Source organism: Dromiciops gliroides, chromosome 5 (genome assembly GCF_019393635.1).
Source record: "Dromiciops gliroides isolate mDroGli1 chromosome 5, mDroGli1.pri, whole genome shotgun sequence".
Classification (NCBI taxonomy): domain Eukaryota; kingdom Metazoa; phylum Chordata; class Mammalia; order Microbiotheria; family Microbiotheriidae; genus Dromiciops; species Dromiciops gliroides.
The window spans coordinates 179838381-179853433 of NC_057865.1; the positions used below are offsets into that span (position 1 = coordinate 179838381).

The window sequence follows — 15053 nt, forward strand, 5'->3', positions numbered from 1 at the left end:
GTCAGGAGGACCTGAGTTCAAATCCGGCCTCATACACTTGACACTTACTAGCTGTGTGACCCTGGGCAAGTCACTTAACCCCAATTGCCTCACTAAAAAAAAAAAAAAAGTTATGCTTGTTGATTTTTAAAGTTTTACTCAAGTTCCATAGCTTAGCTTCATAGTGCATATATACTATATTCATAATCTTTTCCCATAACAGGTGTGAAATAAACATGAAATTCTATTATTTTCTTCAGGTGCTTTACAGTAAGAAGTTGTAATCTTCTGAAATTGTAAATTTAGTAAGTCCTTTAAAAAGGAGGCTGCTGTATTTTCAGCCATTGTTATTACAATTACACACACACATATGCGCGCGCACGTGCGCACACACACACAGAAAGTTAAAGGAAACACAGGGAAAAAATTGTTACTCTCTCCAAGTTTAACCTTATGTTTTGTATTTACTTTTTTAATACTAAAAAAAAATCTTGTAAACTATTCCATCAGTCTATTAGATACTAGTTTTGCTCCAGAAGAATCTAGCTCTAAAGTTTTATAAATTAAGTTCATGAACCAACCATTCTGGAGAGCAGTTTGGAATTATGCCTAAAGGGCTATAAAGCTGTGCATACCCTTTGACCCAGCAATACCACTATTAGGGCTTCTTCCCAAAGAGATCATAAAGAAGGGAAAAGGGCCCACATGTACAAAAATATTTATAGCTGCTCTTTTTGTGGTGGCAAGGAATTGGAAATTGAAGGAATGCCCATCAATTGGGGAATGGCTGAACAAATTGTGGTATATGAAATGTAGTGGATTACTACTGTGCTATAAGAAATGAGCAGGTAGATTTCAGAGAAACCTGGAAAGACTTGCATGAACTGATGATGAGTGAGATGAACAGAACCAGGAGAACATAGTATCAACAACATTGTGTGTTGATCAACTGTGATAGACATGATTCTTCTCAGCAATACAATGGTCCAAGATAGTTCCAAAGGACTCATGATGGAAAATGTTCTCCAAATCCAGAAAAAAAGGGGCAGCTATGTGGCACAGTGGATAAAGCACTGGCCCTGGATTCAGGAGGACCTGAGTTCAAAGTCAGCCTCAGACACTTGACACTTACTACCTGTGTGACCCTGGGCAAGTCATTTAACCCTCATTGGCCCGAAAAAAAGGGAAAAAAAATACAAGGGAAAAAAACTGTTGACTCTGGATGCAGTTCAAACCATACTATTTCTATTGTTTTTGTTGTTTTTCTTTTTACTCTGATTCTTCTCTTATAACATGACTAATGCAAAAATATGTTTAATGTGATTGAACATATATAACCTATATCAGATTACTTGGTGTCTTGGGGAGAGGGGTGGGAGGGAGAAAAATTTGAAACTAGAAATCTTATAAAAACAAATGTTGAAAACTATCTCTAAATGTAACTGGAAAATAATAAAATAAAATATTTGTAGGTTAAAAAAAATAAGTTAAGGTCAAACTTTACCTGCAAATTCATTGAAATGGTTTCCAATATCATATGCCAGGTAGTTGTAGCCAGAGTATTCATAATCTATGAATTGCACATCACCTATGTGAGACACAAAAACAAAGACATAAGAAATCACATATAAGAGGTGGAAACCCCTATGCTACTTGTGTCTAAGTATCCTCTAATACTTCTGTCTCATTGTTTGTGCTCAGTTACATGCAGCTCTGAGACAATACCAGGGTAAGGCTGTGAATTTTATGGCACTGAGCTTTAAATTGTCTTTCATTATATATCTTTTCTAGTCAACAGCATATTTGTTAATATCAGCATTCATTATGTCAGAATAAATTCAAATATAAACAGAATAAGTGAAATGATTCTCTAGGTTTAAACAAAAATAGGAATTATTTTTCACCACATGAGGGCATCAGATACTTCAAAGAGCAGCTCTGTGGATATTGTTATTTAGGAATAGTATCCTTTAAAACTACCAATAACCTAATTTTTTTTAAAGAATGTAATTTAATCAAGTAACTAAAAAATTAATTTGGTGAGCAAATTTGATACTAAAAAGTTGAAGAGTCATTTCTGAAGGAAAATATTTTCCTAATTATTCCAAAACTCTTCTGTCTTTGATTACATCCAAACATCAAGGACTTATGATATTAATGGTGTAGAAATTCCTATTATGTAAACCTTGCTGCAGATCACAGCCAATATATAATATGGTAATAGGCAGTCTCTTGGGGCTCAAATGTTATATGGGCTGCCCATGCTTACACACAGCTTCTAAAAATAAGAGGTGGGATTTGGTTCCTACATCTTCTTGCCCAATTTCAGTATTGTATGTAGTATGCCACACTACCTCTCTATTGGCTTCAATTATAGATTTGTATGTAAAAATAATTTTTGAACTATGTCCTCCCCACAACAGATTGAATTAGTAGATCTAAAGGATCAAAGCATCATAGATTTAGAGCCGTAAAGGACCTTAAAGACAATCTAGTCCAACTTACTCATTCATTTTACATAAAAGGAAACTGAGGGCCAAAGAGGTCAAATGACTTACCCAAAGTCATAGAGGTGGTACAAAACAGACCTAGGGTTGGAACTCAGTTCCTATGACTCCAAATTCAGTGTTCTTTCCACTGTACCAAAATAACTTACTCAAACACATCAAGTCACAAACCATTATGATAGTTTAAGTAGGCTGATATGTTAAAAGATTTTATTTTGAGAAGTTTGTTCTATTAAGATTTTGATCTAGAGAAAGCTGCTAAGAATCACTTAGCAATTTTCTACTTTAACACTGGTATCACTCAATTCTAATAAATCTACATGATGTTTGCTGAAGTGTTATACAGTTCTAAGAGCCTATATGTAGATGTGTTAACCAGTATAGCATTCCCTAAAATTTAAACTCATGGCACAAGATCTTTATAAAAGTTAGCTATTCATATACAAAATAATATTTATTACTGCATATTTCATTAATGCTTCTCCATATTAAGAACCCACAAAGGCACTAAGCTCCTAATTAGAAATTTTATTTTTCAATACTGAAAGATAGGGTTTTAGGGAGCCCACAAAGGGTTACTTAATAAGGCCAGGTCAAAAAAAATCAGCCAAGAGTTTGACAATTTAATCAAAACAGTCAAGCTACACTGACACAAACCATTCGCTGGCATTTTCCAAATAGCAATAGATTTAGCAAATCTTGAATTGTACTGTCTTGTTAGAGATTTGTGTTTAATGCTGTGAAGCCTCTCTTATCAAAGCCAACCAGAGAAGCAGAAATGGTATGACGAAAAGTTTCAAGGCAGATGGCAATCCTTTAAACAAAAGCAGAAAAAAATTTAATTCAAATGCATTTAATACAGAAATTTTGACCTTATTTAAGCAATAGTCAAGTCTAAATTCAAATGCTAACTCTGAGTAATCTACACTATGAGAGTAATCTATACTATGAATGCTAACTCTGAGAGTAATCTATACTACATTATCACAATCCATTTTAAATGTATACTTTCTAGGTCCAATAAATAAAATTCAAGATTTTGTGTGACTTTGCTATAAATGTATTGATTTGTCCACTACACATTATATTCTTCACTCAATAGACTGTGTCAGAAAAGGTTGTGTTAACTAAGCAAGTCTATACAAGAAAATGGGTGATCAGAAGAAGTTTAAAAATATGAGGTCAATACAGTACAGTGAAAAGAGCATAGGACTTGAAGTTAGAAGACCTGTATTTAAGCCCTGCCTGTGATACCTGAGAATTGTGTGACTTTGGACGAATGACTTAATTTCTTTGAGTCTAAATTTCCTCATCTATAAGATGTAGATAATATTATTTAATAATAGTAACAGTACTTTATGATTTGCATGTCATTTGATCTAACAACACTGTACATATCATTCCATTTTACAAATGAGGAAACTGAGACTCGGAGAGATGAAGTGACCCACTCAAAGTCACACAGCTAGCTAGTAAATGGCAGAACTGGGATTCAAATCCAGGTCTTTTCAGACTCAAAATCTGATGCTTCTCCAACTACACCACAATGACATACATATGAACTTTTACTGCCCTACTTCACATAATTGTTGTGAGGCTAATACTTTGCAAAACCTAAAGTGGAGAAATGAATGTGAGCTATTATGCAAAAAAAGAGGGAGGATCATGATTTAGCTGCCTACAGTGTTTAAATTAAACCCGCTTGTAGTGAAGGAACTAAATCAAAGTTCCTTTTAACTCTAGCACTCCATAACCCAGATAAGTAAAGGCTTACTTTATCACAAAACTGAATCAACAGGTAAAATAAATGATATTTTTTATGTAGCTGTTGATTGATTTAGTTTTCAAAGTACAGACTCTTCTATAGCTCATTTAACTGTTTCATGCCAATGAAAATACACAGCCCAGTCCTGATGTTTATTTTTGCCACAAGTGAATTAACTAACCAAAACAATTTCATACGTGTACTCAAAATTTGGCATGTAAAGTTAAAAATGGCAGGTAAAAAAAACCAACCCCTGCTTCCACAGTGGACACAACTTAATAAAAACATATACTTTAAATAAAAGTTAAAATCTATTTTGATATGAAAGTTTTAGCATTGACTTGTTGTAGTGGCATTAATTCATTACAATTAGCCTTTATTTTAAATGCTATGTTGTTTATAATTAATGCAATAAAAAATAAGAAAATGAAGCTAACAAGATACAGATGAGGCTGTTACCAGGCTCCGTGCATGTGAACAAGTGATGCGATAAACCTCCAGTCAGTGCGTTTAAGAAGCACGGTGTGCGCCGCCACATGGCAGCAACAATGGCATACCTAATCTGTAGCAGATGAAGAAAATTTGGCAAACTCACATTTTACAAGACACAAAGCTTAAAAGGAAAAAAAAAAATTAAAGAAAAAAGTCCGCATTAACTATCTTCTTTTTCAAATTGTCACAACCTGAAGTGGAACTCAACTTTAAATTTAATCTTTCACAACAGATTAAGATTGAAGAACTCTACTTCCCTTGTTTCATGTGCCAGAAAATCGGGGTACTGTACTGGAAAAATGGATTCCCAATGCTACAAAGTTGACTCGATTTATACTTCTTTAAAAATTCAACATCCTTCATATTTCTAATTTTTCAATAGAAAATACCTATCCGTTTGGAATTCAAACATCATTCTGTTAGTGAGCTAATAATTATGAGTTTATATAAAATGGCCAACATTGAGATTTTCCCATACAAATGGTCCTTACAAAGAATTACTAATTCTTAATATTAATTTTAAATTATATTGTGTATATATTGTATACTTAGTACAACCTGTTAAGAACTCAGGAAAACTTGATTAATTGAAGTCAGTTGCTCTAAAAATATTATTTCATTTTAAAACACAGAAGAATTTTAATAAATTCAGATTTTGGCCATTAAGTACATAATCCTTTATTTATTGAGGGTGTGAGATTATTTGATTTAGTTTCAGGTTTCCTCCCTGACCTAAGAATAAATAAGCCAGTAGAAGACCAAGGTAAGTAGGAAATATTATGAATACTTTAGCACAGAACTGATACTCTTTTAAGGGTTCGGATAGACTCAGTGGAATTGTAGGCTCAAACTAACAAGATCAGATTTAATGGAGTAGCTATGTGAAAAGAGAATTTCTGACTTGAAAGGGACTTCAGTGGCCACAGAGTCCAACCCATATCTGAAAATAGAGGTCTGTCTATTACATAACTGAAAAGTGATGCCCCGGCCTTTGCTAAGAAGTCCAGAATTTAGGTTCAAAAATCAACTTGCACAAGTATGGGAAAAGGAAATATAATCACAAAGCAGTTCATGTTAAAAGAATGTTGGAGTTCTACTGAAATATAAGTTCAATGAGTCACGTAAAAAAAAAAAAGAAACCTAATATGATCTTAGGCTGAGTTCCATACAAAAGAAATGATGGTTTGACTGTCTGGCCACAAAACATATAAGGTATTATATCTACATGCAAAATATTTTAAGGACGACTCAGCAGCATTTACAGAAACAGGAACTGTTTGAAGGAACTGAGGATTTATTTGGCTAGAAGAAAACTTGGGAGTCTGGGGAGCAAACGAAAGCAGTATTTAAACATGCAAATAACTTGTCAAGTGAAGGCACTAGACTATAGGGAAGAACTAAGAGAACAGTACAGAAAGGCAAATTTTACCTTAGGTGTAAAAACTACCAAATAGCAATAACGCAAAAATGGAACGGGTTACTTAAAGAAATATCACTTTTTCTACCACTAGAGGTCATCTTCAAGAAAAGACTAGATGAGAACTTGTGGGGAATGTTGTAGACATGATTCAAGATATGAGGAGAGGTTGGAGTCCATCCTAACCCTTAAAAGAGTATCAGTTCTATGCTAAAATTTCTAAACAATATCAAATAATCTCACACCCTTAATAAAGGGTTATGTAGTTAATGGCCAAAATTTCTAAAATTTCTCCCAACTCTAAAATTCTGTAACTGTGACTGCTTATCAGTCTTTAAAAGGGAAAGGTGTTAAAATGTATAGAATGTATAGAAGACAGGGGAGGAATAGTAGAGATTAGTGAGGAAAGAAACCCATAGAAATCATAGTACCTGGTTAGCTAGTTACTTCGATTTCCTTACATATAAAGCACATGGAGGTAATATTCTATAGTATGAAGATTTGGAAACAATTCTGAACAGAAAATGTACAACAGGCATATGTTTCCTGGCTACTGATTCATCAATTAAAAACTAAAGGATATTTTAACAAACTGGTAATTATACATTTCAAACTACAGAGTATAATAATTTAGAAATGATTCTCCAATTACAATGAGTCTCATTTGTTAGCGAAGTAGAAGTAAACAGGACTAGACACATTTATAATTCTAGGACTGATTTCACTAGTTTCTAAGTACAAGAATGAAATCTTTCTGTTTTGCTTCATTTCTCACTAGGATCAGTCAGTATAGGTTTTAAGTACAAGACTGATGATTGTGTTTTTCTCTGTTTTATGCTGTTCCAGCTATTCTGGAATCTTACTGGGATTCTTATCTTCTAAGCAATTATGAAATGTAAGTTACCAAAAATAAAGACTAACTTCAGTAAAAATAAAATCACCATTTTTCTACAAAAGATGGCTCTTTACATTAAAATGTTTTTTAAGTTTTGGTAACTGAAGACAGGCCTAAGAATTTCAACAGTAACAAGAGTGGCAAGAATTTAGACCTGTAACCAAGGAAAATGAATCATTCAATAAGCCTCATCTCCAACTTCTATATACACTGTTAAAACCAAGAAATGTATAAATATCTTTTTTTCCTAGCAATTTTTTTATTTTCACCCATATTTCCCAGCATGTGTTTTGTGCAAAGTAGGTGCTTCATAAATGTTTTTTTTTGCTTCATAAATGTTTATTGGTTTAAAATGAAATTAAAAATCTTTGATCTGATCTTCATTATCTAGACATGTTATTGTGTGTCAACAGATAAAATCTGAGGTGAAATTTTCTAAAAATTTAAGGTTTCTGCATCTTTACTAACAGTTTCAGAAGCTACTAGGTCATTCTGACAAAATGCTGAAGAATAACAACATCCCAAAAGATTAATCAGTAATTGCTGACTTGTCCATAAGGGAAACATGCTTTTAGTGGAAAAAACTCTGGACTGGGGTCAAACAAGCTGAGTTTGAGCCCAATTTTCCTTATTTCTTAGCTATGTGACCCTGAGAAAGTCATAAAAGCATAGATTCAGAGACGGAGGAAAACTTAGAAATCATCTTATTTTACTGATGAGAAAAATGAGGTCCAACAAAAATAAGTGACTTGAACAAAGAAACACTGGTAGTCAGGAGCAGACTCTTTTTGACTTTTAATCCTGTTACCTCACCTGTTAAAATAAAGAGAATGCTCTTATTCTATCATCTCAGGGTTGTTAAATGTTCAAATGTGAAACTACTTCGTAATCAAACAATGTAAATTCAAGTTAGTATTAACTGTCAACAAGCAAGGAAAGGTTGAGAATTTAAGGATGTTTACTAGCGTGTCACAGTGTAAAAGGCTCAGAAGTTGGAAAACTAGGTCTGGAGTAAATCAGGAAGCCAAAAACCAAAATGATTATATTACCTAAATACAGGCTACTTCCAAATGTGATCTAAAACCCCGAAAGAGATTATCTCTTGAAAAAGAAAAACTAAGGTTGGTACACATTAAAAAGTACTGATTAGGGGGTGGCTAGGTGGCGCAGTGGATAAAGCACCGGCCCTGGATTCAGGAGTACCTGAGTTCAAATCTGGCCTCAGACACTTGACACTTACCAGCTGTGTGACCCTGGGCAAGTCACTTAACCCCATTGCCCCACCAAAAAAAAAAAAAGTACTGATTAAAATGGCCAGTTATTTATATAGACCTTTGATGTTTGCAAAAGCTCATATATACATATACACAGAAATATGTATCTATAAATCTCAGTTGGTGGTTAACCCCATTTTACAGAATAGGAAACTGAGGTTGAGAGGTTAAATACCTTCTACCAGGATCTTGCAAGATTTGAGTCTAGGCTGTCCTGACTCAATTTGCTATCACTGTATGCCACGATGACAGTCTCTTAAGAGCTAACCAATTTAGTTCCTACTCAAGAAACTTCAGAATAAAACCAAACTGGTATTTCAACTATCTCCCAATCTGGTTCTTTCTATCCTTAAAGACAAATTTTATAGTACTTCCCTATCACAAAATCTCTGTTCTGATCAAACTGTCCTTTGCTGTTCCCTGTACATGACCTTCTGCTGTCTGCCTCGCTGCCTTTGCACGGGTGCCTTTGCACGAGTGTCTTTGCACAGGTGATTGTCCTTCCATTCATACAATATTCTCCTTCCTCACGTTCTAGACTCTCTATATCCATTAAAGGTTCAGTTGAAGTATTTCCTTCTATACAAGGCCTTTTCTGATCCCCCAATTGTTAGTGACCTCACAAAATTATTGTGTCTGTACACATATTTTGTAATTATTTTCTGTATGCATGCTGTTTCCCCTAGTAGAATATAAGGTCCTTGAAATCAGGAACTATTTCTATTTTTATCTTTGTATTCCCAGTACTTAGCACATAGTGTCTGGCATACTGTAGATACTTAATGTTTGTTTAATTAAATTATAGGCCACACTGTGGTTTTGTACAAAACAGATTTAATAACATGTTTATATCAATATGGCAATTCTCATTTATTTTGTATTTATATCATTCTTTATCATATAGAAAATTTTAAGGAGTGGGAACATTATAAAATTCTAATTATTATTTGGCAAGTGTACCTTTTCAAGGCTTAAGTCTTTGGGGGCAAGTCAACTAAATCTTCAGTCTTGAAATCTCTTACTACCAGTCTACTGAAAATATGTTCTCCAAGGGAGGGGGGGAAAAGATCTTTCTTTTATCAAATCCAATGGCCACTTTTCATTACTCATCATTTTAACTTTTTGTAAATCACCTGATAGTGTTCATCCTGTACTCCACACTCAGTTTCCAATACTCTATTCTCTCCAGGTTTTCCTCCTAACTTTCCATCTTGTTTGATACTTTTATAGGCTCTCATCTTTCCAAAGTAGATTTGCTGTCAATGCACCCCTCAGATTCTGCCATTGGCCCTCTTTCCCTCTCTAGCTATAAACTTACTTCAATTTCATCCACTTAAATATAGTTTTACTTATCTTATCAATGCGGGTCACTCCTCAACCTCTAATCAGAACTTCTATCTTGTATTTATTTTTAACTGATGCTTCAAACTCTTCTTTCCCCTAAACCACAACTTGCTCTATTGTTAGCACTGCCACCCAGACTAGAAGCTTCCAAGTCACCTTTGATTACTTCTCCCAAGAAACCACAAATCCAAACAATTGCTAGGATCTACAAAACCTTGAGAGGCAGTGGCCCTGCATTTAATATTAGAGTACTTGGCCTTAAATCCTAACACTGCAACTTACTGACCTATGTGATTTTTTGGGGGTCAAGTCACTTGGCCTCTGTGGGCCTTAGTTTCCTCATCTATAAAATAAAGGGCAGAATCCAAGGACCTCTAAGATCCTTTACAACTGCCAATGCCAGGCCATCTTCCCTTCTTTCTAAAAGCATGAAGTACTTGGCTCAGTCTTCATCTTTACCCCACCCTCCTTTTCTTATACTAGGAAAATTCAACATGCATGTTCATGTTCTCACAAACATCATCATCTCTTAGTTCCTCCATCTCAATACCTATGATAACATAATCCACTCCACCTCAGCCACACATCAGGACAGTCAGCTGCTTGATCTCACCACCACCCATGAGTATTCCAATTCTAAAAGCATAATCTCTATAATTCTGTTGTCAGATCATAACTTCATTCCATTTCTTTCTCTGTCTTGCTGCTCTTTAAACCTATTTTTAATTCTCATCCTGTACTCTATTTCATCTACCCCTCTCGACTCTTTCAAATCAATAATGTCCTCTATCTTCAAATCCCTTGACTCCTCAACCTATCACTGCTCAGGCTCTGCATAATGATCTATAGTTGATGCTGCTCTTTACACGCTACTGAACTAGAAGAAACCATGCCACCAAGATGACCAGGTCCACTAACATTTGTTACTGAATCTCACCTGGGTCTTCATTGTAGCAAAGTAATCCTTTCATTCCTCTCTAATTGATTCTCTATCCCATTCACTGCAGTAGCTGTTTAAAACCTCCTCCAAATTTCTCATATAATTCCTTCCCCCCAACCTGGAGCATGAGACTCTCATGTTATCTTTTACTGAAAAAATGAGAGAGCTTCCTCTACTTCTTTTGTGTCTCCAAACTCCTTTTTATCTAAGCCCTTTCCAATCTTCCTCCAAACTATCTCTGTCAACTGATTTTTCATTATTTCCCCTCATGCACTTTTTTCCCTTTTCCTCATGTACTCTTTATTCCAGCCAAACTAACCTACTAACAATACCCTGTTATCCAACATTCCATCTTCCACATTGGATACCTTTGCATGATATCCCTCATGTTTGGAATGATTTCCCATTTCACTAAGGCTGAATTCCATTAAAGGCTCAGACCAAGATCTATTTCCTAACAGAAACCTTTTCTGACCTCTCTCCTCCTGCTCATCCCTTCTTCCCTTGTTACCACCACTCCCACATCCACTCTAACAAAAATTACTTGGCAATTATTTTGCATATTCTATATTTACTTATCTGTGTACATGTTGTTTCCTCCCAGTAATAAGCTCCTTGAGGGTCAGGACTATTATAATTTTTGCCTTCTTAATCCCTAGTCTTACATGTTACCTGGCACAAACTAGGTGCTTAATAATTGATTGCAGAATTGTACTGGTCTTATAGCTACTACTTTCTTAATGTTAATCTACAGATTTATCATGTGGCAGATAGCAAATGATCAAGAATATTAGAAGGTACTCAGTAATTCCTACTTATCTAGAATTCCAGGAACACTGTGATACTGTGTTAAGGAAAAAGCAGACATAGCTTTAGATGCAACACATAAAGACACCCACAAAACAGAAGATAGAAGGAACAAATTTTGTAGAGCAGGGAAGTGGGAGGGAATTTAAAAAATTTTAAATACAGTTCTGTTGCTAGTTATATTCCAAAAACTTTATTACTATGTAAAACAATAAGTGAGAAAAGTATTAATCTAGATTCTTTGCTTGTGGGAGAGAAAAATTGTCTAATGCCACTGATTTTGAAATCTTTCCTAAAGGCAAAGCTTTATTTAAGTATTCCTTCAGAGTGGTTCCTAAAGGAAACTTTGTTAAAATATGAGTGTTTTAATATTACTTGGAAAATAAATAGGGCATCAAAGGGTGTTTAAAAAGAAGGGAAAATATTTTAATACATAAGAAAAAGTATTCAGATTTTATAGTTCACAATTATACTTGATTTTTTAAAAGTTTGTTTTGTGGAAAGACTATACAGCACAAGAAACTTGGAAAATAACAATATGGAAAGGTTAAAATAAACCTCTATTTAGAAACAAATACTCACTTTTTAAAGTTAGCTTTTAGTTAAAAATAAAGTTGAGTTTCCACTTCAAATGTAAGATGAAGTCCCCTTAATGTAAATTCTACTATGTAAAGTATGGGTTAACAGGCCTTGCACTAAATTTAAGATAAAACACTGTTTTCATTGCAAACCAATGTTTTCATTTGCAAACAGCATTGAGATCCGGTCATTAACATGAAGTGTAATTATGTGTATTACAACTATTATACATGGTTAATAGGCAATACAATTTTAAAGAACACTGTCAGGTTTTCATATACATGTATATGTACATTCATAAGTTAGAACAGCCCCCTCCCCCCCGTAAAACTGTAATCCTATTTCCCATAAATACATAAAGCCAGTTTATTATAGCATTTACCAGAATATTTTTTAAAGCTAAATATGTTAAGTCCCTCCCCACAGAGGGAAGAGCCAAACATCTATTTTTAAAACTATGTGATAATATCAACTAACCTTGACAGTGTTCCTTTGATTTACTTAGTCATCTAACTGAACATCTTTTAAACTTTTGGATTAGTACATTCCCAACTTAAAAATGACAAGCGATGAAAAGACATTTTTTAAATTGGTGGCTTTTTTTACATATGATGTCTTACCAGGAAGGCTCCCTAGGTGGTCATTTTCCACAAATATGGTTTTCCAAAAATATTATTGCCAATTAAAAACCAAATAGCTATCTTCAAAAACATTCTTTTTAATTATAAAATGCAGCCAGATGCATCATTACCTATTATATGATCACAAGTTTCTTTTGCCCAAAACATTTTATTTTAAAATACTAACCCCAAACCACTTAGTCCAAACTATATAATACAACTAAGTCTTAGAAGTTTTATATTCAAACTTCTAAAGAGTTTTAAAAATACAAATATTCTAGAAGTTGGTTCCTATGACAAAGTATAATATAGCAACAACCAAAATATCCTACCTCCAAGAAGCATATTGTCTACCTCACAAAAACCTCAAAGGGAAAAAAAAAACTATCAAACATCTTTAATGAGAACATGCCTATATACTTCAGAAGATGGGAATAAAATGATCAACTACAAGTATTAGTAAATTACTTCACCATTAAGGATTCTTCTCTAGCATCAAATTACCTGACAAATCACAATAAAAAACTGCTAACAGGAAATCAAGAGATACATTTTGCTCCTGAGTCTGCTATCTTTCCCAAAGTTGAAAATAAAAATCTATGAATTTATACTAGGTAACATTTTATTTAAAAAAAAAACAAACAAACCCTCTTTACAACTAGGGACACTGTAAGTCATGCATCCAACAAGTTTTAAACTAAATTTACAATATTAAAATTTTAAATACCTCAAAGTTTAAAAATCTGGCAATTTCTAAGATGCAAACTACTTAACAGCTCAGTTCAATCGTGGTTAACATATTATATACAAATATAGACAGAAATATACTAATTAACCTCAGCTATTTCCATTTATCAATTAAATAAGACTTCATGTGTTTTATATCCATGCATTTCAATTAAAATAATGTGCATTGGTAAAGAGCCAAAGAGTTAGACTGTAGCATAAGTAATTTTACTTACAACCAGGTCAGATACCTACCTTGTTTCTCATTGTAGATTATATTCTTACACAACAGGTCATTGTGACAAAGTACAACTGGTGAACCCAGGTTTGAAAGTATCTCTTTCATCCATGTCATCTCTTCCTGAAGAACATGAGGACTTGGCACATCTTTTAGGAACCTTTCAAGTTTAAAAGATAATTTAAAATTATATTACTTTGTCCTTTTTCAAAATGTAATTTTCAAAAAATAATCATAAAATCAATTATTGAATTAACTTTTTGTTTGAGCATGCACAAAAGTCTACTGGATAGCAGCTTAGCTACTCCTAAAAGTACAAAGGACAAGAAAAATATAGTAGAATTCTGTATTTAATACAGCAAAATTATAAATTATACAAGATAGGATGGAATGTTTAGATGACACAAATATCTATGAAAACAAAAAAATGTTTTAAATTCTATGACATGCTATGTTTTGTCAGATAAAACACAAAAATGAGGATGGATAAAAGCTTAATAGCTTATATTTATACAGTGATTTAAGGGTTGTAAAGTGTTTTATATGATATCGTATTTAAGGCTACTAAAAATTCAGTTAAGAAAGTGCTGAATACAGGTATGATTCCCATTTTACAGCTTGTCACTGAAGTTATTGACATTATGAGATGAGAAAACTTAGGCTCAAGCAGGTTCTGTGACTAGTCCATGGACAGAAAGTTCTAGAAAAAGGAATTAAACCCAGATCTCTTTTCTCATTACAAGACTTTTTCTACCATGTTACAGTTGCCTTTATAAGGTGTGCAATTAATATAAATCTATAGTTATGCAAATACAAAAATCCCAAATCATTCAACTTTTGGGTGAGAAACAGAAACACACACACACACATACATTTCTGAAGATGTGAAAAACATCATCATAAGAGCCTTCATCAAAGTGGTGTGTGTGTGTGTGTGTGTGTGTGTGTGTGTGAGAGAGAGAGAGAGACAGACAGACAGACAGACAGAGACAGAGACACACACACAGAGAAAACATGTTTTAAAAAATAAATTTTACAAACCTTAGTGTCCTCCACTTAGGGCACAAATTAATTTCATTATTTGTTGAAATTTAAAACTTCTGGCTTATACTCTATTTATATTGTATTTTGTATAAACAGTATGTCTCTACTCAGTTTAATACATTTGAAAGAGAACATCTATTTCTTCCTTGTCTTTGCTGCTATTGACCATACAGGGTACTCTGAAGCATGGAAACATAAACCCCTAAATGCATCTGTAAATTTAAATTCAATGTAAAATTTTCTGATTTGATGTTGATTAATATCACTGTGTCTATGTCACAAAATATTTGTATATTATAACCTATATTTTAAAACTTGATCAACAAAAATAATAAAAACACAAAGAAAATGTGCTTTTGATAATATTTTAATTTTAAACACCATAAAGCCAACTGAAAACTAAAGAAATAGTTACATATCATGGTG

General features: G+C 33.6%; 1 protein-coding gene across 1 annotated transcript in view; it reads right to left on the bottom strand.

Moving 5' to 3' along the window:
- Positions 1-15053, bottom strand: part of ETNK1 (ethanolamine kinase 1) — a 62563-nt gene that overhangs the window by 17348 nt on the left and 30162 nt on the right. The window contains exons 4-5 of the mRNA XM_043969348.1: positions 13601-13743; positions 1484-1567 (exon numbers count right to left, since the gene is read on the bottom strand). Coding sequence (XP_043825283.1) covers positions 1484-1567; positions 13601-13743 — 227 coding nt within the window. The remainder of the gene's footprint in view (positions 1-1483; positions 1568-13600; positions 13744-15053) is intronic.